Source organism: Bacidia gigantensis (assembly GCF_019456465.1).
Source record: "Bacidia gigantensis strain McMullin 20006 chromosome Unknown contig_295, whole genome shotgun sequence".
NCBI classification, from domain to species: domain Eukaryota; kingdom Fungi; phylum Ascomycota; class Lecanoromycetes; order Lecanorales; family Ramalinaceae; genus Bacidia; species Bacidia gigantensis.
The window spans coordinates 1344977-1371588 of record NW_025408608.1 but is presented as its reverse complement, the minus strand read 5'-3'; the positions used below and the strand labels follow the sequence as shown (position 1 = coordinate 1371588).

At 48.0% G+C, this 26612-nt stretch overlaps 12 protein-coding genes across 12 annotated transcripts; 9 read left to right on the top strand and 3 right to left on the bottom strand.

Moving 5' to 3' along the window:
• Positions 1-44: 44 nt before the first annotated feature.
• Positions 45-2376, bottom strand: KY384_008441 (uncharacterized protein; the record flags this gene model as incomplete). The annotated part of the gene is made up of 4 exons (XM_044816930.1): positions 45-1526; positions 1572-1783; positions 2047-2242; positions 2299-2376. The coding sequence occupies 4 exons, from the start codon at positions 2374-2376 to the stop codon at positions 45-47; spliced, it is 1968 nt and encodes a 655-aa protein (XP_044666295.1).
• A 667-nt stretch (positions 2377-3043) lies between these two features.
• KY384_008440 (uncharacterized protein) lies at positions 3044-4333 on the top strand (the record flags this gene model as incomplete). The annotated part of the gene is made up of 1 exon (XM_044816929.1): positions 3044-4333. The coding sequence occupies one exon, from the start codon at positions 3044-3046 to the stop codon at positions 4331-4333; it is 1290 nt and encodes a 429-aa protein (XP_044666294.1).
• Positions 4334-5274: 941 nt separating this feature from the next.
• KY384_008439 (uncharacterized protein) lies at positions 5275-7211 on the top strand (the record flags this gene model as incomplete). Its single annotated transcript, XM_044816928.1, has 3 exons — positions 5275-5308; positions 5464-6413; positions 6666-7211. The coding sequence occupies 3 exons, from the start codon at positions 5275-5277 to the stop codon at positions 7209-7211; spliced, it is 1530 nt and encodes a 509-aa protein (XP_044666293.1).
• A 2609-nt stretch (positions 7212-9820) lies between these two features.
• Positions 9821-12994, top strand: KY384_008438 (uncharacterized protein; the record flags this gene model as incomplete). The annotated part of the gene is made up of 1 exon (XM_044816927.1): positions 9821-12994. The coding sequence occupies one exon, from the start codon at positions 9821-9823 to the stop codon at positions 12992-12994; it is 3174 nt and encodes a 1057-aa protein (XP_044666292.1).
• A 307-nt stretch (positions 12995-13301) lies between these two features.
• KY384_008437 (uncharacterized protein) lies at positions 13302-13685 on the bottom strand (the record flags this gene model as incomplete). The annotated part of the gene is made up of 2 exons (XM_044816926.1): positions 13302-13480; positions 13529-13685. The coding sequence occupies 2 exons, from the start codon at positions 13683-13685 to the stop codon at positions 13302-13304; spliced, it is 336 nt and encodes a 111-aa protein (XP_044666291.1).
• A 735-nt stretch (positions 13686-14420) lies between these two features.
• KY384_008436 (uncharacterized protein) lies at positions 14421-15105 on the top strand (the record flags this gene model as incomplete). The annotated part of the gene is made up of 4 exons (XM_044816925.1): positions 14421-14486; positions 14513-14583; positions 14633-14843; positions 14899-15105. The coding sequence occupies 4 exons, from the start codon at positions 14421-14423 to the stop codon at positions 15103-15105; spliced, it is 555 nt and encodes a 184-aa protein (XP_044666290.1).
• A 113-nt stretch (positions 15106-15218) lies between these two features.
• On the top strand, positions 15219-15905 carry KY384_008435 (uncharacterized protein; the record flags this gene model as incomplete). The annotated part of the gene is made up of 1 exon (XM_044816924.1): positions 15219-15905. The coding sequence occupies one exon, from the start codon at positions 15219-15221 to the stop codon at positions 15903-15905; it is 687 nt and encodes a 228-aa protein (XP_044666289.1).
• A 382-nt stretch (positions 15906-16287) lies between these two features.
• Positions 16288-17780, top strand: KY384_008434 (uncharacterized protein; the record flags this gene model as incomplete). The annotated part of the gene is made up of 2 exons (XM_044816923.1): positions 16288-16432; positions 16483-17780. The coding sequence occupies 2 exons, from the start codon at positions 16288-16290 to the stop codon at positions 17778-17780; spliced, it is 1443 nt and encodes a 480-aa protein (XP_044666288.1).
• Positions 17781-18178: 398 nt separating this feature from the next.
• Positions 18179-18877, top strand: KY384_008433 (uncharacterized protein; the record flags this gene model as incomplete). Its single annotated transcript, XM_044816922.1, has 3 exons — positions 18179-18226; positions 18285-18326; positions 18416-18877. The coding sequence occupies 3 exons, from the start codon at positions 18179-18181 to the stop codon at positions 18875-18877; spliced, it is 552 nt and encodes a 183-aa protein (XP_044666287.1).
• A 680-nt stretch (positions 18878-19557) lies between these two features.
• Positions 19558-21004, bottom strand: KY384_008432 (uncharacterized protein; the record flags this gene model as incomplete). The annotated part of the gene is made up of 3 exons (XM_044816921.1): positions 19558-20796; positions 20847-20906; positions 20966-21004. The coding sequence occupies 3 exons, from the start codon at positions 21002-21004 to the stop codon at positions 19558-19560; spliced, it is 1338 nt and encodes a 445-aa protein (XP_044666286.1).
• A 251-nt stretch (positions 21005-21255) lies between these two features.
• On the top strand, positions 21256-24585 carry KY384_008431 (uncharacterized protein; the record flags this gene model as incomplete). Its single annotated transcript, XM_044816920.1, has 1 exon — positions 21256-24585. The coding sequence occupies one exon, from the start codon at positions 21256-21258 to the stop codon at positions 24583-24585; it is 3330 nt and encodes a 1109-aa protein (XP_044666285.1).
• Positions 24586-24847: 262 nt separating this feature from the next.
• On the top strand, positions 24848-25823 carry CAP2 (F-actin-capping protein subunit beta; the record flags this gene model as incomplete). The annotated part of the gene is made up of 4 exons (XM_044816919.1): positions 24848-24876; positions 24933-25265; positions 25389-25468; positions 25531-25823. The coding sequence occupies 4 exons, from the start codon at positions 24848-24850 to the stop codon at positions 25821-25823; spliced, it is 735 nt and encodes a 244-aa protein (XP_044666284.1).
• Between the last annotated feature and the right edge of the window lie 789 nt (positions 25824-26612).

The following is a 26612-nucleotide window of genomic DNA, read 5'->3' as shown; positions in this document are numbered from 1 at the left end:
GTGAGCTTTGATATGTACACTTTTCAGCCCAGTGATTCGTCAATTCATGTCTTCGAAAAATCCTCCTTCTCAATCACGGAATTCATTATACTATTCCCACTTATCACCCCAGTAGTACAAATTAGTAAGTTTCTCTTGCCTTCCTCTTGCTTTGCTAAGAACCTTAGTGCCGCAATCTCAGTGAATGTGATCCCACCCAGAAACATCACCACAACAGTCTTTCCCTTCGCTGCTGCGCTTCCTTGAAGCATATGTCTGGCCTTAGTAGCTGCTTCCTCTCCCTTCTGGACCTTTGAGAACGTCGCACCTTTCACATTACCCAACGCAGATTCAAAGCCTTGCCAGCCATACGAGGTGCTGCCCGCTGCACCCTCAATAGAAGCCGCTTGCGGGCCTTTCGTGATGGCAAGGAGGTGCTGTTTCTGCAACACAGCTTGCACAAGCCTTACAGACAATGGAGCGTAGCCGGAATAGACGTAAGAGATATCATTTGGGTTCTGCTCGTTCACCTCGTCTGAAAAGAGGCGCAGAACTTTGCGTAGATAATTGTAATTGGTCTTGGAGTTCTCGGCCGTGCCTGTGGTTGCGCCGAGTGGGTTGAATAGGACACTGGCTGAGGCTCGCATTTGAAGTAGGCCGATCTTTTCCAGAGCGGAAAGTGTGAGGAGGTGCTGGTAGCCGTACGCTTGCATGACGAGGCGCTTGAAGTGCTCGAGGTCCTTTTGTCGGAGACCGCCCGATATGCAGGACTCGAGGCAGAGTAGACGGAGGATGGTGGGCAGAGGAACGTCTCGTGCGATGAGCTCTTCTAGTGTTTCATGTTGCGAAGATGGGTCTGTCCCGTCCGCTAGGTTTTGTTGGAATTCGAGGCATTGTCTGAAGATTGGTGACTGTGTGTGCTTTAGTATGTCTTCCGTAAGAGCAATGTGCGTTTTCAGGTTTTGTTGTTCGGCTTGGTAGCCAGGAAGTTTAGTCACGAATTCACGAAGTTCGGATGTGCTCTTTGCTTCGTGTCGGCTTTGCATGTCGCTCTGCAGACGACGAGCAACCTTATTGAGGAGGCTGTCTACAATCGCGAAATTAGTGTCTCGAAGTTGGTCATATAATTTGTCAGAAGAGTCAAGTAGGATCTTCCGCTTGAGACTCTGTTGACCCGGTGGATTTGTCTTGCTCTGCTGTGGAGCACTCGGTGTTTGTCCAATGATCGAGGTGTCAATCTCGGCTTGATTATCCTCGATACCAAACATTTCGTCGATTAGGCCCTCATAAGTGAGCTGCGTAAGTAGCGGAGTAGCAAGGTCGACCTCGCGGTCGATGATTATCAAGCTTTCAGTATGCGCACTGGGCATAGGTCCAAAGCTGGCTGCATTGTCTTCAGCGGCTGCTTCTTTACGCATTCTGAACAGAAGCTCCATAAGTCGATTTGCATTATCGCCTTTGCCAATAATCCTTGGGAAAAGGCCATAGGTATTTTGCAGCCCCATTAGTGCTCGGGCTGCTAAAAATATGGACGTTGGGTCTTTGTACTAGAGTCGTGAGCGCAAAAACATCCGCGACGGGCTCTTATTTACCAGATAGATATCATTGAAGGCGTCGTTGAAGCAAAGCGAAAGTAGATCTCCTTCCAATGGAACGAAATGCAAATCCAAGACCTCTACGTTCAGCTCACCCAAAACACCAGACTCTTCAAGTATTTTGTCGCCGACAAGGGTACGTCGAGGCACCCAGATGATAGAAAACTCATGCTGAGTACTGCTAGCCTTCTGGAGTCGCTGGATCTGCTCTTTGAAGCATGTCAGCAAGCTATGATAGCGCAGCACCCAGTGTGAAAAGAGGAGTTCGCTATATGACAAGCTAATTTCGGTATTATCTTCGATGTAGGGATCAAGACTGACTGGGTAGAGTAGAGCAGCAGTCTACCTAATCTACTTTTTGATCCCCTTGGCAAGCAGCAAAGACAGAATTGTAAGGTCAGAAGCTGCAGGAAGTGCGAACGTCCAGGCATCAAGGCAGTTTGATAAGGCAGCTTTGCATGGCTGAACATACCTGCAATTGCTATGACATTTGCTGCCTTCTCTCCACTTGCCAAGAAAATGACATTCTTTTGGGACGTATCTACATTCTTGTTCTCGAGTAGAAACAGCTTGTCTACACCATGATCCTGGAGAGTAGAGAACCTGACGAAGACACCAATTGTATCCGCTAGCGATTTCTCAATGACCAGATTCTTTCTGCCTCGGACCTGCTTGTATCAATCTTCGTTGAAAACATTCAAACAGGCAGGTAAGCCTTACATACTCCTTCAAGCAGGTCTAGAAGCTCCCTCCGAGCTTTGTCCTTGATCTGAGCTGTGTCTACGCCTAGGTGAGGCGCCATAGCATGAGCAGATTCATAGGGAATTCGGCTTTGGGTTGCAAACAATAAAGGCGGTTCAATACGCTACGGCAGCCGGATCGTGCCGAAGCGTAATTCATGTCAGGAAATGTCAAATATCGAGAAAATATTTGAGGTGATTCATACAACTGTTTTTCTTGCTGCGCTCGACTCGCATGCTCTTACTGAGCAGGCTGCTCCGCTCTCCCCCACGTACGCAAGCGTGCCATCTCACGCGTTCTTCGAGCCGTCACAGGATTGGAAACTCACGCCAAAGATCGAACGAACTTCACAGCAGTTGCAAATCAATTTCGGAACAAAAGGATATAATAGACATGGGGAAGGAGAAAGTAGCGTTTCAGCTGAAGACACCCAAGGGAACTAAGGATTGTATAGGGACCCGTATCAAGCTCAATTCTGCTGAAAGACTAACGTTGCTTACAGGGGAAGGTAAAGATATGGTAATTCGGGATCGCATATTCTCGTCAATAACGGAAGTTTTCAAACGTCATGGTGCTGTCACTATCGATACACCCGTATTTGAGCTTCGAGATATTCTGGCTGGCAAGTATGGTGAAGACAGTAAGCTCATCTACGATCTTCAAGACCAAGGGGGGAAATCTGCTCGCTACGCTATGATCTGACCGTTCCTTTCGCACGATGGCTCGCTATGAATTCCACTGTGCAAAATATCAAGCGGTATCATATTGCAAAAGTGTACAGAAGAGATCAGCCAGCTATGTCAAAAGGCCGGATGCGAGAATTTTATCAGTGTGACTTTGATATAGCAGGAGTTTACGAGAGGATGGTTCCCGACGCTGAAATTATACGGATCATATGTGAGGTCTTCGGTAAGCATGGGCTTGGTTGGAGTGGAGAGAAGTCCGGTGGCTTCACTGTCAAGATCAACCATAGAGGAGTGCTTGATGGAGTCTTTGAAGTTTGCGGTGTACCTCAGGAAAAGATCAGAAGCATAAGCTCGGCGGTTGATAAGCTGGACAAAAGCCCATGGCAAGAAATCAAGAACGAGATGGTCGTTGAGAAGGGTCTAGATGAGGAGGTAGCAAATCGGATATGGGAATTTGTGCAGCGCAAAGGTGGGCCAGAGGTAGTTGAAGACTTGAGAAAAGATGAGCGAGTAATCGAAAACCAACGGCTGACACAGGGCCTGGACGACATGGAGCTTTTGTTCGGATATTTGGATGCGTTCGGTATTCTCAAGCATGTTGAATTCAACCTCTCGCTAGCCAGAGGTCTGGACTACTACACTGGAGTTATCTACGAGGTCGTCACAGAGGGCTCAGCACCAACGGGGGAGACCGGCCAAAAGCTACAGAAGCACGCCAAAAAGGAAAAGGCCAATGAGTTTGATGAAGATAGGTCCAACGATCCATCGATAGGGGTCGGAAGCGTTGCCGCTGGTGGTCGTTATGACGGTCTTGTAGGGATGTTCTCTGGCAAGGCACAAGTCCCTTGTGTCGGCATTTCCTTTGGCGTAGACCGAATCTTCTCGATCTCAAAAGCTCGAATGGAAGCCGATAAGAGCGCTCCTGCAGTGCGAAGTACTGAAGTGGATGTTTTCGTCATGGCTTTCGGAGGCAAAGGGTTCACTGGTCTTCTCAAAGAGAGGATGCAGGTCACAAAAATCCTCTGGGATGCAAGCATCAAGGCCGAATTCGCGTATAAACAGAAGCCAAAGCTGCCCGCCCAATTCAAACAAGCCGAACAGGCCGGCATTCCGTTCGCGGTCATTCTTGGAGAGGAGGAACAGTCTCAGGGCAAAGTCAAGATCAAGGAGATGGGGCTGCCCGAAGGACATCCGGAGAAAGATGGCATGCTGGTAGCTTTGGAAGAGCTAGTTCCCGAGATGAGGAAGAGACTGAGCCCCAACGTGGGTGATATGTCGATAGATACGCTAGCGAAAGGGGTGAATGACCTTCCACCGAGTCCACCTGACTGAAGCTCTGCAATATGGCTTGACGATGCTATGAGGCGGGAAAGAGCCTTCAAAGATCGGCTCATCTTTGCAGAAAGAGTGCCGGCAATGCGCAGGCAATGCATTGACTTTGGAAGAGGGATATGCTTACCACATGTGCTTTGGCCTATCTATGACATTTTAGTCCTGTTCACGTATGCCAGTGAAGGAGGAAGCCTCGAACTCAAATTTGCCGACCTTGAATGCAAGTATCTACGCTTGTTGACAAAGAGAAACGACATGCTTTTGTAAGGTTCCCAGCATTAGCACCAGACACAGCCAGGTAGCTCTGACAAGCAGCTCAGATTATGGACCGGAAGTCCAGCTATAGCTGTCAACCGCGCCCTTTTGAATGCCATTTTCACCGAACTCCTGACAAAATGCACCAGTCCCGTAAATTGCAGTCGAAGGCAAAGGCCAAAAGACGCCATCAGCAGAAGAGGTAGCATGGGCACGGTTTTGCATGGTGTCATGTGGGTTTAAGCAAATGGTAGTGGAGCATGTGGTGAGCAAGTATTCACGACGGACTTCACGGGTGACCTCATTAGATCATCAAGAACGAAGAAAAGTCACGAATGATAGCACAGACCTTACAAACGACGATTGCAGCATCGTATATCATGTTCAATTCACGCTGTGAGAGCCGCCCGTCTACCTCGTGTGTATGTCGTAGCAATTTGGCTGCAGGAGATGTTGCTTGTGTGCCGGTTTCTTGCTGACTCAGCAGATTATCATTGGCTGGTCAATAGGTCGCCACAGGAGGATTCGAGCAAATCTCCGCTTTCCATCACGGCTCTATGACAAGCTGAGCAGTACTTGTCGTGGAGAACCATCGATGCAGACTCATCCGAGTTATTTCCGTTGTAAGAATCTTTTGGCCCGCCGCTCTTCTGCAAGTATACCCATGGCTGCGCTTTCCTACCGACATGGCTGTTGGATTTGGCTTCTCTGTCACCGATAGTACGTATATTGCAATTACTTGCCTGGGGAGACATAGGGCTCCCCTTGAACAGACTCCCCGAGAGCTCTGTTGGTATCATACTCAGATCATTACTGTATCATTGAATTGTTCTAATCTGCTACTGGACGGGACTGATTCGAATGATCACGTGTAGTTTGTATGGGACTGAAAATCATAAAGGATTCCGTCAATGCTCTTGATGACGAAAAAGGTGCAGCGAATGACTTGAGAGCGCTCGTTACGGAGCTCGATAACCTTCGAGAAGGATTAAGCGCTGTGCGGGATTTGCTCGCGGATGAGAGTCTACCTCATGCTCAGCATGTAGCGCTTGAACGAGCAGGAAACTCGTGCCAGAAGGCGATCGAGGAATTCCTTGTCTCAATTGCCAAATATCAGCCATTGCTCGATACTGCGACCAAAGGTATTGCCCAAAAGTTCCGGAAGATCAGGTGGGGATTGTGCCGAAAGGAAGATGTTGCCAATTTCCGCTCACAAATTGAGCGTCACGCTTCTTCAATCAGCATGTTGCTTATTTCTTTTCAAGCACGGCAAAGACTCAGGGGTGATTCATTAACGCAGATTCCAGTAATGACAGCAGATATGGGCGACCATCTCTCAGATATGATGCAGTCAATGTCCCTGGAACAACGACAGTGCTTCATGATAATCATGCAGCAGAACAAAGACTTACTCATGAATCTCGAAGAGATGCGAAAGATGTTATCCATAGAGAGAGCGATGCCATCTCAAATTCTCCTTCAACAGCCCGTGATTCTTGTAGATCCCTTTGGCAAGAAGGCACCCTTCCACTTAGAGTTTATTGACTCACCTGAATGCTTCATGGCAGTTCTACATGTCCGATTCTCTAAGGCAGGCGTGAGTCCCGAAGGACTAGCCAAACTAGACAGGCAAGAATTTTCCCTCGAAGACAGCCAAGGAAGACAGAAGGTAGACCTGCAAAAACCCTGGCGTCGAGCCTTCCGTCCTGGTCAGCAGGTAGATATGCGAATGATCTTTCATCGCTTTTCATGTGCTCCAAATACCTGTCCCGGCTGTCTAAATATCAATAACGAGGTTGAGGATGATGATGAAACCGAATGGTCAGTCACCATAATTTTACTTTTCATTTTAGCATTGCGTCAAGTCGCCAGATTCTATGTCTGTTCGCCGAGTCAGACGTTTTTCAGCAGCTTTGTGTGATAATGACTCTACTGGATGATTCTGTGCCGTTGTATGTTCCAAGATATTGTTATAAGTTGGATTGTAGCTCGAGCTCAATTGTTTCACAAGGCCTATACGTTGATTTCTTTGTACATTCAAAACTTCTAAGCTCACCATGTTCATTGAAATAGCCAGACATGCGGGTTATTCTACCTCAAGTACGAAGCCATCACTAAAGAGTCTGAGAACTGGGATCTGCATAGAAATCAGCATCTTGACGTACAAATGGATGGTCAGCAGACACCCTACATTCTCAGTCATCCTAGAAGAGGGTCTGAACTTAAGACATTTATACCACCGGACGAAGCGGAGAAAGGCTCCTTCGACGGCTTTCGTCACGTCCAAATAGTATCTCAACCACTCTCGTTATTGGACCCTCTATTTCCCGCACTTCAACTGATTGAAGACTTTTCACATTTCGCAGACCTCTTAGCAGACGTCCCGAGTGACACGTCGCCATTTCTCGACAATATCCAATTCCTGAATCATCAGGCGAAGCAATTCCTCTACGAGCGAGACAATGATTTCCCAGCTTTTGCTTCCTATTCTCAGATTCAAGAGAGAAAGACTCGTCTTACGCAAGAATCTTTGTCTCTGAGACACTACATTAATACACTTATAACAAGTTTATGCAACGATACATCCACCAAACAATTGGTGGCATTCATCGCGAAAGGTTAGACAACGTGGCATTGAAAAGCCTTGTAGCTCAGCTGACAGACTCTAGAGCCTTCGAAAAGTAGTCGCACAGGATACTATGCAGGAGCGCTAAAGGTCATGGTCAACCTCAGTGAATCAGCCAAATCCAAGGGTTCAAGAATTCCAAGACCTGTCTCTAGAGACAAGATGCAGTGGCGTATGCTTGATGGTAGATCACGATGACGGCCGCCAGTACTCGAGACCCGAAAACAGAGGCAGACCGCGCAGATCCGCACAGGATAGTATGATATGGCATTGAAATGATGCAAACCATTAATGCGAATGTGTATCTAACATAATTCGCAGCAATAAAACTTTGGTGCTGACTATCAACAAGTTAAAGTACCTGACAATCCGCTCGAATGATAGCCCGTGACTGTGGTAAGGGATGGAGATTCTGTCAAGCTATGGAACTATGAAGCTGGGCCACCAATGAGCGGTCGACCTATTGCAATAATGAGAAGCGCCACCGCCCACGCTATGCTCTCTCCGATCAGGCTGCCGGGACAAAAGTCAGTACCTGCATTATAGTAGAAAGCTGCGTAGCTGTCAGTGTTTAGAAGGTGGTCACGTTAGCTCTCAGTCATGACTTACTGCCCCATAAGATCCATTGGCTGGCAAACGCAATCAGCATGTTAAGTGCTCCGATTGCAATGGCCCATTTCCAAAAACTGCTCAAATTATCTCCCAGGTTCGTATAGCTCCTCACGATCTTGCTGCACGAATGCAGTGTCATGAATAGCAACAAGAGGCCTGCAATCGCTCCTACAGCTACAACGACAAAGAATGAGTCGAAGAAGATTTGGTAATGAGGGTTTGCCGCGCATGAGCCGGATCCAGAATCGTCGCGCCAAATGATAAAGATCAAGGCGAAGGGTAATGAGAAGATGTTGAGTACGGACTCTTCTATGATGTTGTCCTTGAACGTCCACAGATAGGGATTCTTACTGCCTGTTCGAAAACAGGAGCAAATCGTATACCAAAGGAGGGCACCTATCATGCGCGGTCGCATTGTCCAAAAGCCATACATGAGCAGTGGATTGGGTTTAAATCCATTGACGCGCATCGTAATGGTTGAGATGCCCATGGTCACCGGATGAAGGAGTGTCAGCACGAGAGAAGAGTAAGGTTTCCACGACTTGCTGCATGAGCAGGACGGTATCTTTTGACGGATCTTGTCATGGCCTAAAACAAGAAGATCCGTCGTCAGCGTCACCACAGGATCCAAGCGAATGGAAGATACCAAAGAAGCCTGCAAGAAAGGCGGACCAGAGATTAAGCGCAGCAAGGGACGCAAGAGCTCTCGTCGCAGATTTACAACCCGTCAGACTCGCATCATAAGTCAAGCCAATGGGCATGCAGTCAACAGCTGACATGGTGACCAAATGGATTGGAATGGGATCTCGAAGACGTCTGGGCGCGAAGATTCATACAATGTGCAAAGGAATAGTCTTGCAGGCGCAGATTCGACGGGACCGTGGACATGATTATAAGCTACGGGGGAGTAAGGCTGCAGCAACGCTCCAGAGAAGGACAGAGCCTGAGGTGGCCGGAGTAACGCTACGTCGTGGCAATGAGAGCAGTCTAAGCCCAGAAAACATAACGTGGCTTACCCTCCGTTCCCCAAATGAATACTTCACCTTCAGCCTGATGGAAAGACGAGGATCGCTTTAGGTCTACTACTCGCCAAATGTTTCCCAAATCATTTCCCCTCATCACTGTTATAAGCCTAGCTTTGGTGGTGAATAGTTCTTGATTTCATCTAGGCTAAGAAGAGCTTATCTACATTAGACGCTAGCGCTTGCGCTAGCCTTTGATTGCCACTAGCGCCTCCTTGAGGCTCATGCTCACAACAATCACTGCCTCCCTCGAAAGCAATTGAAGCGCACACAAGAAGTTTGTTTGACTTCGATAAGCTGCACATATGTCTGGCAGAGGCCAGATCACGAAATGGAGTGAGCAATGAACCAATCTCGCAGCGATTCATCTGAATAGGAAGGTGATTTGGTTCTAGACCGACCCTGAGCGCATTATTAAGGCAATCAAAAGGGAGACGGCTGAGGCCGAAAGCTTCCGACCAGCGACCGATTGGGGGGAGTCACTAACTGCGTTGGGAACGGGAGAGGTGCCCACTAAGAGATGAACACGCTAGACCCGCTAGGCCTAGGTTCCCCTCCTTCAGCAAACCTCTATTGTTGTTGTCTTCGTCGTCGTCAACATCACGACCATTGCTCGCTTTTCGAATCCTTCGTTTCTAATTCGATGCTCATCTGTTTGAGACACAAATCCTTGATATTGGATGATTTCCGCGGCCAATAGGGGTGCTAGTACCCACCTTGAAACCTAGTCTTAGGCAGAGGTGGCCCATTCTCATTTGCACTTTCATCAATCGGCTTCGTTCAGCCAAGATCGTCTGCTTGAGTGTCCTGAAACTGTATAAATAATACATGTCGTGATAATTCTAGATCTTTTTGGTACTGTTTTCGACACATATTGGCTGCTGATTGCTGCTCTTCTATCTGATACTCCGCACAATTAACTTAGCGCACTTACAAAAGCTTCCCATTACCATCTACTACAGTTTTTTCAAAATGAGTAATACATCTAAACCGTTGCAAGCTGGAAAAGTGGAGTCGAACGAGTCCCCGGACTATATGAACGAGCGTGTGATCCAGCGCAATCGCCTGGACCCACGCGCCTACTTCCTTCCTAAGGAGACACTTTCGTTGTCTGGACGCTGGAAATTCCACTTCACAACCTCACCCAAAGCGCCAGAGCCGAAGTCAGACCATACAGCCGCGTGGTCATCGATTGATGTGCCGGGCCATTGGCAGCTCCAAGGCTGGGGGCATCCCCATTACACTAATTTCGATCTACCCTTTCCCTGTGATCCTCCATATGTCCCGGCGGAGAACCCAACAGGTACATACGAGACCTCTTTCGAGATCCCTGATGGCTGGTTGGATATAGACGGAGGCTTAGATTATCGCCTCAGGTTTGAGGGAGTGGACAGTGCCTTCCATCTTTGGGTCAACGGCAAGGAAATCGGTTACAGCCAAGGCTCTCGAAACCCGGCGGAATTCGATGTCACCAAAGTGTTGAAAGATGGTGCGGGCGGCTCCAACACCGTCAGAGTCAAAGTATACCAATGGAGCGATGGGAGCTATATGGAGGATCAAGATATGTGGTGGTTATCAGGCATCTTCAGGGATGTCTACCTCATCGGCTTCCACAAGCGAGGGCATATTGAGGACATCCGCATCCGAACTAACCTCGACCAACATCATCATATCAACAAGCCTGCCTATCTTGAGATTGACCTCCTCTATCACGTCCAGTCCACGTCTTGGGTCCATTTGGCATTGGTCGATGCAAATGGCAGCAGGGCATCGGGAACCAGCTCCACCAAATTAAAGCCGGGCGGCGGACTCTTTTCTCACTCTATCCATGTGGTTGATCCCCGCTTATGGAACGCAGAGCACCCGAATCTATACTATCTTTACATCACGTTAGACAACGATGGAAAACAGTTGCAGCAAGAGATCCAGCAAGTGGGCTTTCGAAAGGTCGAAATCAAAGACGGACTTCTGCAAGTTAACAACGTGCCTATTAGCCTTCGCGGAGTCAATCGACACGATCATCATCCTCGGTTCGGCCGTGCTGTTCCTCTTGAATTCATCGAGCGTGACCTGATACTGATGAAGCAGCACAACGTCAATGCTGTGCGCACCTCACATTACCCTAATGATCCAAGGTTGATCCTCTTGGCCAACGAGATTGGTCTTTACGTTATGGACGAAGCGGACAATGAGACCCACGGGACAAATGGCATTTTATCCGACAGGCCCACATGGACCAATGCATATGTAGAGCGCATGCGACAGCTTGTCTACCGTGACAAGAATAATCCTAGCGTCATAATGTGGAGCCTCGGCAACGAATCTTTCTATGGCAAGAATCATCAAGCCATGTATGACTGGGTCAAGGCGTATGACAGCACGAGACCTGTGCACTACGAAGCCGACCATGAATTCCGTGCCTCAGATGTGTGTAGCTATATGTATGTTAACCCTGCGCAGCTTGAACAGCTAGCTACTCAAGATGGCGATGACTACAAGAAGCCGATTATCCTCCAAGAGTATGGTCATGCCATGGGTAACGGGCCAGGTGCAATGAAAGAGTACATGGAGACCTTCCGTAAGTGTCGGCGTTTGCAAGGAGGCTTCATCTGGGAATGGAATAATCACGGCTTAGTGAAGCCATTGAACGATAGTACTAGAGAATATTTTTATGCTTACGGCGGAGACTTTGGAGATGAGCCTAACGACAAGAATTTTGTAATGGATGGCCTGGTCAATTCCGAGCACAATCCAAGCCCAGGTTTGATCGATCTGAGAGCGGCTTATGCTCCTATACTCGTCACGAGGAAGGGCAAGAAGATTAGGGCAAGGAATTTGTTTGATTTTCACCACCTTGAGGATATCGATTGTGTCTGGTCAGTAAAACATTTCGAGGCAGACGGGTTCACGCGTACTCTGAAGTATGGCATTGAAAAGTTGAAGCATCCACCCCAGCATGACGAGGAATTCGATGTTTTTGACTGCGACTCCCATCAACTGAATTGCAAAATTTCCGAACATGAGACTTGGTTGATACTTTCCTTCCAACAAAGAGCAGCTCAGAGATGGTGCAATTCGGGTCACGAAATCACCCATGCAGAATTTCGACTAGACGATAGCAGTACTGCAAATCTATTTGCACAGCATTTGAAGGGTTTCCAAAACCCTCAAGTCCAAGAAACCGCTGGGACACTCCAAGTCTCAACATCGACATCTACGCTTACCATCAGCCGTATCGATGGTCAAATAATTCATTGGAGCTACAAAGGTATTGACATGATACGCGAGAATAGTCTCAATTTGACATTCTGGCGAGCACCGACAGACAACGATGAACATGGTCAGGGTGGGGACTGGTATGGCCATCGACTGAACGACCTATTCAACTCGGTCCGCTCTTTCACTTATGGTTTCACCAAAGCGGGTGTTCTTGAGGTCAAGATCACGAGCGACGTTGCGCCGGCGGTTCAAACGTGGGGTTTCGAAGTATCCTTGACATTTACCTATCACAGTAGCGGCGCTCTCGTTTTCCATACCAAGATCTCGCCAAGAGGACCTGCTCCTGGTACACTGCCGCGTGTAGGCTTGGAGATGGTTCTACCAGGGGACCGCACTCGAGCCGAGTGGTTTGGATTAGGCCCGGACCAGTCGTATCGAGACATGAAAAATGCAGCAAAGGTAGGTGTATGGAAGAAGACTGTCGACGAGTTGAATTTCATGTACGATATGCCTCAAGAAAGTGGGAATAGGACAGAGACAAGATGGGTCAAGGTGACCAATGAGCGTGGAATTGGCTTTAAGGCCGTGCTTGAGCGCGACAGTGAAAAGACGTCAAGACCACCATCCGCAGAGAGTACAACAGACGAACCTGGCTCGTTACAGAACTGGAGCTTGGTGGATAAGTCACTTGATCAATCAAAGTCTTCACGAGGATTTGACTTCAACTTGTCGAGGTATACGGCAAGAGATTTGGAGCAAGCTCAGCATCCACATGAGTTGACGGGTTGTGGTGGAGTCGTGTTTAGGATTGATGATGAACATCATGGTCTTGGCACGGCGGCTTGTGGGCCGGACGCTCTGGACTCGTACCAGCTAAAGACAAGGACTTTCGATTTCTCAGTTTGCCTCGAGCCCCTCGGACCCTAAGGAGGCACCTCCCGTGAGAATATGGTTGTTAGAGTAGAGAGGCTGAGCTATTGACGACACGGGCGGGATTAGAAAAACCGCGATCGTTTGTTGATCTGGCCGGCTCTGTACATTGCAAATCCACTGGGCACCTGGGAATCTCATACCTGTTCGACTATGCCTATCACAATTAAATCATCAGGTCATCCCTCTTCACAACAGCGACTGCTGCCGTTTCCATCAAAAGGAACATGCCACCTAGACCAACGTTATGATTCACTGTACTCAGTCTTCATTCTCCTTCGTTAGACTATTCCACATTTTATCATTATAAGCCCTTGCTCAAAGTATCTCCAATCCCCTGCCCGATTCCGCCCTTTCCAACAGCGCCCCCAACCTCCTTAGCAGCACCATCCTGCACATCCGTAATGTTCTTGTCTTCAACGACACGCTGGCTCATCAGACCTGTAGAAAGAGCCAACAGGTCAGCCAGCATTTCCTCCCCGCCTATCGATCAATGTTGATGTGCCTGACTGGAGAGGGGAGCAGACATACTCTTTGCACCAAAACTAGCTCGATTGTCTCCCATCTTTCCCAGGATGACATCCTGGAGCTGATGTTGCAGAGGATCGAGGTATCCACCAATCCAGGCAAAGAGAAGACCGAGTAGGAGTGTGTTATAGCCCGCGATAATGTAGAGCTCGCTCCCCATCGTTGATGTTGTTTGTAGACGTTTGGGACTGGGAATTGTATGGCGGTGTTGTCGTCAGCGGCTCTGGCGATGGAAAGGAAAGTGAGATGAGACTAGAGAGCGATGGATGAAGGAAGTAAGCCGACAGCCCTTAGGATATTTGAGACGTATGTTGGGTCTTTCTTTGCTCTCGTGACGGATCGAGGAATACTTTTTCTTGGTACGAGTAGGTATCGATAAGCATCCATCCATTGAAATGTGACGGCTTGGCATGCAGATTTAGGGGCCAGACCCGCCCCCCACTTGCTATCCGCTCGGTACCTCATTGAGGCTGTGGTGGGGCTGGCACCGCTGGTTCAGAAGGCTGAGTTCGAGCGAGCTGTCACCTTCTCTGACCATAATACAGACCCTCCTGCGTCTTGAATCAGCCTGAGCAGGCGTTTCGGGATCAATTCCTCATGCGACAGAATGTCATCTGGCCCGTCGAGTGATTGACTGTCTTTTCTACTTCACCATCCATCTTGCTTTCCATCTCGAATCCGCCGGCCAGTCGCACCTTCCCAAACACACCTCTTTCGCGCACAACAGATACAGTGTCCTGCGAAACCTCTGGACACAGTTCAGTATCATATACCTATAAATCAAAAATGAGCTGTAAGTCTCAACCACCCTACATTAATACCATAACCTACCCTTTGCCGTCCTAATTCCTGCTGGAGTCGGCCACCTGTGGCTGGCCACTGGTGAGGATGGACCATGTCCGTGCCCACCTACACGTCCATCACCACACTCATACAAAAGATGAGCCACACAGAGGTTGTTGTGAGCTTGCAACATAGTGACACAAGCTAACGATCAACCGCTTAGTCTCCAACATGATGAACAAGCTCTCTGGGCAGCCTGAAAGTTATGATAAAAAGTACCACTCCTCACATCGTATGCTCTACACATCCCACTGACGACTCTAGTAGGGGGCAATATAGATTTGGCAGAACGCTCGGCGCGGGCACATATGGCATTGTCAGGGAAGCAGAATGTGAGGGCCAAAGATATGCAGTCAAGATAATCCTCAAGAAGAACGTGAAAGGAAATGAGAGGATGGTCTACGATGAGATGGTGCTATTGCAGCGGATGAAACACAGCAATATTGTCAGGTTTCACGATTGGTTCGAGTCCAAGGTAAGAAACTACACGATTGACACTTTTTCACGACTATCTTTTAACTCCAGTCAAGGACAAGTACTATATTGTCACACAATTAGCTGTCGGCGGCGAACTGTTTGACCGAATCTGTGAATATGGCAAATTCACAGAAAAGGACGCTGCAAGAACGATCAAGGAGGTGCTTGAAGCCGTCGACTACCTGCACTACAACAACGTTGTCCATCGAGGTCAGCTAGTCAAGCTCCTGCCAGTACTGGAGATGCTGATGCCTGTCTAGATCTGAAACCAGAGAACCTTCTATACTTGACAAAAGATCCGCAGTCTTCCTTGGTTCTTGCTGACTTTGGAATTGCCAAGATGCTTGATTCCAGAGACAGCACTCTCAGCACTATGGCTGGCTCCTTTGGTTACGCAGCACCAGAAATCATGCTCAAACAAGGCCACGGAAAAGCTGTTGATATGTGGTCTCTTGGTGTAATAACATACACTCTTCTTTGCGGCTACTCCCCTTTCAGGAGCGAGAACGTGGCGGATCTGATTGAGGAGACCCGAAGCGGCCGAATAATCTTCCACGGGCGCTATTGGAAAGATGTCAGCAGCGATGCAAAAGATTTCGTACTCGCTCTTTTGCAGCCCAATCCCGACAAACGCTTGACAAGTGAGGAGGCACTCAACCATATATGGCTGACCGGTACCACCGCGACCGAATTCAATTTACTGCCTGAGTTCCGTGCATACATGGCCAAAGCGCGCCTCAAGCGTGGAATTGAGATCATAAAGCTCGCCAATAGAATCGAAACTCTCAAAATGCAAGTCCCAGATGACGAGGACATGAGCACCCCTGATATCCCAGCCGATTCCGCGGAGCAAGCTGGCCAGAAATTGACAAAGACCAATGAAAACTCCGGCTTACCGACTGAAGGGCCCAAGAAGAGTCTGAGTAAGCTTGCGAAGGGGGCCATTTTCCGGGAAGTCGTCTTAGCAAAGGTCCGAGAAGAAAAAGAGAAGGCCGAGAGGGAGAAAGCATTGGCGATTGCAGAGCAGGAAGCGAGAAGGCTCAGTCCACTTCCGCGATAGACACATTCAATGACCCTTACGCACGGCATTCACGTTTGAGCATGACTTTTCCAACTTTTGATACCTTGATTTAGCTGGGTCCTTATGATACCAAAAGAGCACAGGTGTATAGGCTAATGTAAAGCGGCATTGCAGCAATAAGCGCACGATAATCAAAGACTCCAATCGAAGCAATCGTCCTTCGCCATGTTTTCCTTTTAGACAATGATAAGCAAACCCAATTTCCAAATTGAGCGGTAAGATGCAACTCCGCAACTTTCCAGAGATGGTTAAAGTCTAGGGCAGAGCCTTTAAGACTTCACTATACCAGCCAGCCGATGCAACCAGGGTTCTCGGAGTTCTCTGAGCTCTCTAGTGTGGGTCTCAAATAACACTGTGCATAATGAACAGGTTGTACGTTTGTTCGCGATGCCTACGATCTTTGAAACGTAAGACTCGCCATTTTGCGACTCAAGCATCCCCAGACCTGTATGACGTCGCTGTCATTGGGGGAGGCCCCGCTGGATTGAGCCTCTTGACAGCTCTGCGTGAGTATGACTCGTCCAATTGAACATCCATATTTGCTCATTCCCAGCAGGTACATCGAAAGCTACCTCCAACCTTCGTCTCGCCCTCATCGAAAGTCGAGATCTCAAGCAGGCTCGCCAATGGCGTTTACCCCCAGACCAATATTCCAATCGTGCGAGCTCTCTCACCCCAGCTTCGAGACGTTTCCTCGAAAAATGTGGAACCTGGTCTCAAATCGATCATTCGCGATTACGGTCTTACCAGAAAATGCAAGTCTGGGACGGGCTTTCGGATTCAGGCCGGATATCATTCAACAGCACGACCACCGAGGAAGCTGTAGCCTACATGGTCGAGAATAGTAATCTTACAAAGGCACTGGCGTCGCAGCTGGAATTATTAAAGCCCATCTCGATGTTTGATAATACGATGGTTGAAAATATTCAGCTAGGTCCGCCGCCAGACCCGTCGCTCTCAGCTTTGAACCTTTCCTCGTACCCTCATGTTGCCCTTTCGTCTAAACATACTATCGCGGCCCGACTCCTGGTTGGTGCCGATGGTGTCAATGGGCCTGTGCGCACTTTTGCAGGCATACCTACGCGAGGGTGGGACTATGATCGTCATGGCGTTGTCGCAACGCTCAAGCTAAGCCCACACAAACCCGGGTCTGATCACGCAACTGCGTATCAGCGTTTCCTTCCTAGCGGTCCCATAGCCCTCTTACCACTTCCCAATGGGCATGCCACATTAGTATGGACGACCACACTCGAACAAGCTGCGAGACTCAAATCCCTCAGCTCCGGAGACTTTCTTGCAATGGTGAACGCAGCTTTTCGACTTTCAGTGATAGATATTGACTTCATGTTCACTCAAACCTCAGGTCAACTTGACGAATTCCAATGGCGGGCCTCCGTTCATCCCATTTCGGACATTGAGACTTCTGGCTCGATCCCACAACCAGTCGTCTCTATCCAGCCTGGCTCCATAGCATCATTCCCCCTCCGTCTCCGTCAAGCAGCGACTTATACCAGCGACCGTATTGCCCTAATTGGCGATGCAGCACACACAATTCACCCACTGGCGGGCCAAGGTTTGAATATGGGCTTGTCAGACTCGCAGGCTTTGGCTGGTGTAATTGGGAATGCGATTGAGCATGGTGCTGACATAGGAAATGAATTGCAGTGTCTTGACAGATTTAACAATGAAGTGTGGATGAAGAACAATCGCATGCTGGGTATCGTGGACAAATTGCATTGGCTGTATAATGCAAGGAACCCTTTCATCGTGGGGGCGAGATCTTTGGGTCTTCGAGCTGTGGATAGCTTGAACCCGCTGAAGGGATTTTTCATGAGACAAGCCAGTGGATCATGATTCATGAGTATCTGAAGTGCGAGTCTTCATCGCACCCTCAGCGAAATTCAGCTGTACGAAGTATTTCCCACACGTTCTATTACCGAATGCACTCCTACCTTCATACACTGCGTCCCATTTGGCTAGACAGAGCATTCTCATACCCGATGTATAAATGAAGTCCTATTGTCACTATGGTTAGAGCGGCGAGCTCCATTTCTAGTCAAATATCAAGGTTCGGCAAGCACGGGCCGAAGGCGTTGCGTGTCAGTGTCAGATCACAATCAGCAGTGCGCATCATTCCCACTTCTCCACCGTGATAAGCTCGATTGTAGTACAACATTTGCTCATTTATTGACTCGTCATTCGGTAAAAGCTTCTTCAAGACTCTCTAGAGGGTTTCTTTCTGTCTGTCGCGCATGGCAGCTCCACCAGAGAAAACCCTCAAAGATCTGTCAGGAAAATGGGTATTGGTATCATCTGCCCAATCTGGGGTTCCTTCGCAGATAGTGACATTTGTACCAGAACAAGACGAAGTCCGATGATCTCGATAGACTCCTACAACTGGTAAGTATGTAAGAGAACTAAGTTTGAATGTTGTATTATGTCCAAGTCTCCTTTGTCACAGACGTTGATTGATCGTATGACAATTGTAGCAAAAAGTCAGCTGGTTCATCCGCAATATTATTCGATATGCTACCATCACCCTTACAATAACCGAATATGTCGACTCCTCCCACATTACCCATATGGACATCTCCCAAGTCGCCAGCGGTGGCATTCAAGGCACAACCGAAAAGCGTACACTAGACTGGACATGGCGTGATCACAAAGACGGCATATTTGGTTCTCTGAAAGGGAGAAGTCGGTGGTGTAAGCTAAGTGATGTCGAAGACGTGGGTGAGGATGGGGCAAAGTGGTTGAAGACTGGATGGTTGGATGGCGAGGATGCGGATTATGTGCAGAGTTATGTGGAGAGTTATGATAATGGGTGGACTGCGAATCAGGTTTGGGGGTTTGAGGCGGTGGATGGGGAGAGGTACTACGTGAGGCATGTGGTTGTGAGAAATGGGGAAGATTGGAAGTGCGCGAGGTTGGTTTATGATTTTTTGGGGTGAGTGTTCCCCACTCTTGTTTGTATTTGGGAGGTTGCTGAAGTAGGTGAATGCAGAGCGGCGGATAAAGAGAAAAAAGAAGATGATGGGGACGATGGACTTGCTTACTGATGAGCATAAGGCCTATGGGATCTTGTGTAATCTACTGAGACGTCATAATGATCACGACTGACTGGAATGTGACAAGCCTCTTGAGTGGAGGACTTTAATTCAAACGGTAGTATAACCGCCTTGTTCGAGGATCTCGCAATACCGATCTTACTTTTGATATCTTTCAGCCATGTTACACTACCCAAGTGGTCCTGCGTTCTTCTCTATCTCGTTCAGGATTTTTACGCGCACAATTTGGAGATTTGTCCTTCCGTTCCATGCGTCACGTGCATTTGATTTGCTGAAGTGACCGGAAAATTTTTCTCCTACCAAAAGCTGTCAAGAATTTCGACTGTCCTCAATCACAACAAACCAAAGATTGTCGTAAACTATGCACAAGTCGCTTTTTCGAAGGATCTTTTTATGGTCAGTGGCTTGTGGAGTAGTTGAAAACGATCTCCTACCAAATTTCACTGTTGACAATAATCGAGAGACGTCTTTGCGATGAACGGGTATCTTTGGCTAAATTCAAAACTGGCGTATGCACCGGAACCTGTTGCATGAAGTTGCGTAGAACAATATTAATCGTACCGTCACCCTGACTTTGTCATCCTCTGTTCTATCTCTTTGACCCATCTTTCGATCAGATCAGTATTTTCTTTCGAGGTCTCATGGCTCTGAACAACAGCTTGCTCGACCCTTTCCAATCCCTCTTTCCAAGTCTGAATTTCATCTCTCACGTCATCTTGCCGCTTCTCGATCGAACTTAGGATCTGGCTTGCAGTGGCAGCATTGGTATGCAGGTCTTGTAACGACCTCAGTCTATCAAGCACAGACGGTAGTATCGGAGCCAGAGACTCAATGGTGTCAATGGTCCCAAAGAGAGCGTTGATTTTGAATGCTTGTTCCGAGTCTTTCATTTCATAATTATCGGCGTCACTGGGATTGGCAATCAATGATCTATGCTTTGGATCGGATGGGCTGACAGCCTCCAAAGCCTTTCGTGCCTGGATCCTGTTCTGCTCTAGGGCCACGGCCTCCCGCGAGAGTTCTTTCATCCTTGATTCTACCTGGCTCATCGAGGTTTCGCTAGACGTGGATAATATACGGATTTGCTTGTCCAAAAATTCCAGAGTTGGAAGCAAAGTCTTCTTAGAAGCCTGGCTTTGCGTCCCTAGAGGTAAAGATTCGATGCCAAGAGCGTCTTCCAGCAATTTGAGTCGTGCGTCCGTGTCAATGATTCCGGCGATTCTCTGCTCCTCATCGTGATCTGCGCCTAAGGAACTCGACTGGATATCTTCTGGAGCGAAAACCCCAAGCCGTATCTTGCCAGCCTTTTCTGGAGTGATTGACGTTGAGCCCAAGCGTTGCAAATGCCTAAACGTGAGAGATTGATCAGAGCCTCCTACTTGGGACTTGATGGTTTCTAGAATTGTAGAGATACTCTCGGCATCTGCCATTGCGGCTGCTGTTTGAGGATCTGACGGATAGTCTGCCTGGTCCTTCTGAGACTCTATTTCGTTTTTCACCTCAGCGACCTCTCTACGTAATCTTGCAAGTCGTCTGTCGAGGCTTTCCTGATCCTCACTATCTGATCCAGCAATTTCATTGATTATATCCTCACCAGCTTTACGATGTCTTTGTCTAGATGCTTGATGAGACTCTCGCTTCTCGCTGACTCTACTGAATATTCGTGGGTCCCGCTCATGACCAGATAGAAAGTGAGTGCGCGCATCATTCTGGTCAATTCGTTGCCGGTCAATTCCATTCTCACCATTTCCTAGAGGGTCATCTGCGGACAATGAAGAGTCGGGGCGATCTTGTGTTGAAGTCTATCATGAGTTCAACATCTGAACTCCTCTGGGCAATTCACAAGCCTTACAGGAATAGTGGAGTTGTCGTCAGTCAATTCAGGAGTTTCGTAAATATCTGGTGCAAGATCCTGGTTGAATATTCATCAATTAGAACAAGGATGGCTTTATCAATAGATGCAGGACTCACCAAGTCAGGAAGGCCTGCATACTTGCGAATGCCAGACATCTGATCCGGCTACTGCTAGAGCCAGGCGCTCTACATGATCATGCTTGGGGCAGGCGCGCTCGTTTGCAAGCTCTGGAATTTTGGATGCATGCACGTCGGATTTCGAGGCTATCTCCGGCACGCTAAGTCGCGAGAGGCACGCGAATCAAGCTCACCTTTCGTAACCTTTCGTCAACAACGACTATACATGTAGGCGGCTCCAGAGGTACTTGCGGAGGTCCGCAAGACTGTTTTCCTCCTACAGTCATCATATGTCACAATCTGATGGATTTGAATCCGATAGTGGGGGCTCGTCGAAATCGTCAGTGGATCGACGAGGACGAGCGAGCAAAAGACAATGCTTGAGCACTCCTGACGTCGATGACGAGACTGACTATGAAAATGAGAAAAGTGCCTCAGATAAATCTCAAGACATCGCATCGCAGCCTTATAGAAAAGACAATGAGGAAGATGCGAACGAGAAACCGAAATCGAAGTATAGAATTCATATACCCAAAAATCCCGAATTTCCCAAGGATGCGTTCTTCACGCAACCACCTAACAGAGCGTCTAGTCCATATAGAATTGGTCAATTCAATTGGCAGAAGCCGAGTATTCCAAGACCCTCTCCAAAGGCACAGGAAACCACTAAAATACAGTCCAAAAGTGAAACGCTTGACATCCATCACACCTCTAATAACCAAGGCACGGTAAATGGTCGTGCTAGTGGAAACCCTGCTTCTGATTTATCAAAGGCAGAGACATTCGACCTTGACGAAAGCGATGAGGATATGCTCGCTCAACTACCAGCTGATGCCTTCGAACAGTCTAACTCGTCACACCTGAACTCTGTCGACGTCAGTGACATGCGAGACAATATTTTGAAGCTTGCAGCTCCTGCTTCAAATCTCAAGCAAACGACTTTGTTTGGAACGCAAGCTCAATCTGCGCCTTCACAAACACAATCGAAACGCGTACACAATTGGCCCATGGCAAACCGGGAGGAGCCTCTCACACATCATCAAATCGATCTTGAGGCAATGAAGACCTGGGTCTACCCCACCAACCTTGGAACCATCCGAGATTATCAGTACAGCATAGTAGCTCGTGGGCTTTATCACAATATGCTCGTCGCTTTACCGACTGGGCTGGGTAAGACATTTATTGCTGCGACCATCATGTTGAATTGGTTTCGGTGGACACTCTCAGCTCAAATAGTCTTTGTGGCTCCCACACGACCATTGGTATCACAACAAGTCAAAGCGTGCTTTGAGATCACTGGTATACCGAGATCAGCTACAACGATGCTGACGGGTACCATCCCTCCAGGTCTCCGAACTGAAGAATGGCGCAGTAAACGAGTGTTCTTCATGACTCCACAGACCCTGATTAATGACCTTAAGACTGGAATATGCGATCCAAAGAGAATGGTATTGATCGTGGTCGATGAGGCACACCGTGCAACTGGAAATTACGCCTATGTTGAAGTGGTCAAGTTCTTGAAGAGATTCAACTCCAGTTTCCGAGTTCTTGCCCTAACCGCTACCCCGGGTGCATCCATCGAGAGCGTGCAAGAAGTTATTGATGGGCTGGGTATTTCTAGAGTTGAGATTCGAACAGAGGAATCTTTTGACATTCGTCAATACGTGCATCCACGGAAAATTGACACGGTATTATTCGACAATTCGGATGAAATGCTTATGGTTATGGACTTGTTCTCCAAAGCACTTCAACCGATATTGGATAAGCTCATAGGCATGAACGCATATTGGAGCCGGGATCCAATGTCTCTTACACCTTACGGCTGCACTCAAGCTCGGCAAAGATGGTTTGCGTCAGACGCCGGCCGGAAGGCAAATCCGGGTCTCAAATCCATGGTGATGACCATATTTTCTCTGCTGGCGAGTCTATCGCATGCAACTGAGCTTTTAAAATTCCACGGTATAGGACCATTCTATCACAAGGTTTTGGGATTCCGGAACCAGGTGCATGCCAATGGCAAAGGAGGAGGTAAGTATGCGAATCAGATTAATGGTAGCCAGCCATTTCAAACTATGATGTCTCGAGCACAAATCTGGATCAATACTCCGGATTTTGTGGGACATCCCAAGCTTGAATATGTGCAAAGCGTGGCGTTGAACCATTTTCTTGATGCTGGAGAGGGGAGAGGCTCCTCTGACCCAGCAAGCACCAGAATCATGATCTTTTCGCATTTTCGTGATTCTGCGGAGGGCATTGCAAGGATCTTAGGTCGAAATACGCCAATGATCAGACCCCATGTATTTGTCGGACAATCGTCGACGAAGGAATCTGAAGGCATGGATCAGAAGACGCAATTAGATATCATCCAAAAGTTTCAGAACGGAACATACAACACCTTAGTCGCAACCTCTATCGGAGAAGAGGGTCTAGACATTGGTGAAGTTGATTTGATCATCTGCTACGACGCTTCCGCCTCTCCCATTCGGATGCTGCAGAGAATGGGTCGTACAGGACGTAAACGGGCGGGAAATATAACAGTCACCCTCATGAAAGGCAAGGAAGAAAATAGCTTTATAAAAGCAAAAGACAATTATGAAAAAATGCAAGTGGAAATAGCATCAGGCGCTCGTTTCAATTTCCATGATGAAGAATCTCGAAGGATAGTTCCTAAGGACATCCATCCAGCTGCTGACAAGAGAATCATTGACATTCCACTGGAGAACACTCAAGCAGACCTTCCTGAACCGACGAGAAGAGGTAGACCGCCGAAAAGACCGCCGAAAAAATTTAACATGCCTGACGGTGTGCGGACTGGCTTTGTCAAAGCCTCCAAGATCGCTGGTAACAGTGACAGTAGTACCCTCGGTGCCGACGATGATATTCAGTGGAAAACGCGGGCTAGTCCCCCCAGCCCTATCTCAGTGCCTCTTCTAACCGACGTACTTCTTTCCTCGTCTGAAGAGAAAATGTTCGAAAGAAAGTACTTGGATGTTTCAGGAGACGCTTCACAGGTAGTCGAAGCGCCAAGGATGCACACGTTTCCAAGCCTACAGAGACGTCTTCGGCCAGTCAAGAATATACCTCACAGTCACGCTACGGATATTGCTACTAAAGCTTTTGACGCCATGCACATGATGACCATGGAAAGAGCTGCTTCACTGAAGCGTCAATTGAAGCCTCAGGACTGTAAGATAGGAGAGGCCCAAGCCGTACAAAGAGCTGTCGCCATTGCGGCTTGTCAAAGATCAACAATTCCTGCAAAATCAAAACACCGGGGATCCACAATCGATCTTTCCTCGCCAGCGGAACAAAGCTCAGCAGTCGCAGTAACTAAAGACAGGATTGATTCCGATGAGATTGCAAGTGATGAAAGTTTAAATGCTGGGGACGACGATACGCTTGATGGGGGTGGTTCCTCGCGGTCACTGCCTTCCCTATCACTCAACGATACTGTAGAATCAACCTTCTTGGCGAGGCAGGAAGCCTTAACTTGCCCGGACCTAGATGAGGAATTGCCCGGACTCGCAACAATATTTACAGGTCAAAAAGAAAGCAGCAGGAGCTTTGGTGAACGGCGACGGGTTAGACGTGTAGTAGCGGACGATAGCGACGAGGGATGAGAGTGTGATTCGATGATCAGGAAATGTTCAGGACGAGCTCAGTCCAGATCACTGACCGTCGATGTGTTTTGTTTGCGGATTTAGCTTATATGATACCCTTTTGCGCAACGTGGAAGGAAGACTTTATGCATTACACCCTGACTTAGACTTAATCAAGAAAATTGAGCTGTGACGAGCGTAAGCGTACGACAAATAATGTTACTGCGGTAAAATCTAAAAGTAAATTTCGGTCGATAAATCTTGCCACTTCGCTGCAAATAAAATGGCGACGGACCAATTCGATAGCGCACTGTGAGTATATTGAATCTCTTCGCATAATCAGCCTCAACGTTGTCCCGCTCATGCAGTTCCACTAGCGACCTTCTTCGTCGCCTGCCCCCCTCTTCAACAGCCTCTTCCCTTAACAAAATATGCTCCCTTGCCCCTGACTTAACGGAGGAGCTCCTTTCTTCGGTCGATCAGCCTCTAGAAGTCCGCCGCTGCAAGAAGAGCGGTCGCGATTATCTGCTATGCGATTACAACCGCGACGGAGATAGCTGGAGGAGCCCGTGGAGCAACGAATTTGAATATCATGGAATTGGAGTCTCTGGGGACGACGAGGAAGAGGGAGTGAAGCCTAGCGAAAGAGTCAGGAAAATGGAAGTTGCCATGGGGGAGGGGATTGATGTGTATCGGGAGCTGTAAGTGCTTTAGAATCTGAAATACATCCTGCGATCTTAAAGCTAGTCAGCGCTCCATGAAGTTGTTCTCATCCTGACGATTAAGATCATATTTGAAGACGAAGCTGAGCATTTGCCTGGTAGATATTACGAAGGCGGGGTGAGTAGTGTCTACTTCTGGGATCTTGACGATGGTTTCGCTGGAGTAGTTTTACTGAAGAAATGTAGGTCGCTACGTGCTCTAACGGTTGAGTATCAACGAGAGATTTGACTGACTCATTCGTAGCAACACCAAAAGCCCAAAGCGAAGGGGGCTGGGACTCTATCCATGTGTTTGAATCGGTCGACAGAGCACGATCGGCGCACTACAAACTCACAAGCACGGTCATACTACGATTGAGCACTACAAGCGATGCATTAGGGGACATGGATCTCAGTGGGAACATGACACGGCAGATTGAGCAGGATTTGCCTGTGATTGACGATTCGGGTCATATCATGAATGTTGGCAAATTGGTGGAGGATATGGAACTAAAGATGAGAAATCTGCTGCGTATGATTCCTTCTCGTCGTGTTTGACCAGTAGGTTCCCGACTCTGACCTCTGATCAGAGGAAGTATATTTCGGAAAAGCTAAAGATGTGGTGGGTGATTTGCGAAGTAAGTTTGAGCCTGGATTTCACTTGCAAGGAAGATTTTGACCAAACTGCAGGTATCCTCCCTTTGACAGAAGCAAACCGAGACAAAGCTAGCCACAAAGAGATGATAGACTCGATGAGAGGGTGATGCAATTCGAAATATTTTCAAAGAGTATTCTCTGAATCATGGCGTCTGAAAATCTCCAGATCACAAAAGAGGGACAAACCGTAGCGGGCTGTAAGTACTCGCTGGATTAACGATGTATGTGTAAAGACTTGTTTCGGCAAGGATCAGGATTGAGGCGGGTAAACATATGAGCAAAAAGAGTCGGTAGTCACATGCATGCCCAACTCATCCTTAAGACTTGAAACAGCCCATTTAAATCAAACCCTTGACCGTGGAGCAATAGACCTCCCTTCGATTTCTTAAAATTCTTGGCACGCTCATTGAGCTAGCATGTAGACTGCTACGAGGCAACAAACAACGTAGGGTTTCGATCGAGAAACGTCGGTATATGTAGCGTTTTGATAGTCTGTCCTGTCATATGAGTCTTGAGTATCAGTGGATTTGTAAGACTATATCGCAACATAGCACGGTAGTTCTTGCAAAGTTTTGTGGCCAAATATCATTATGGGCGAGGATCAGGGCAGGTGGTGTCGATAAAAGGGAATGTTCCGATATCAAAGCCCTGCTCTTCTGCTGCTCACATGACCGTCCCGTTGTCAGTGCA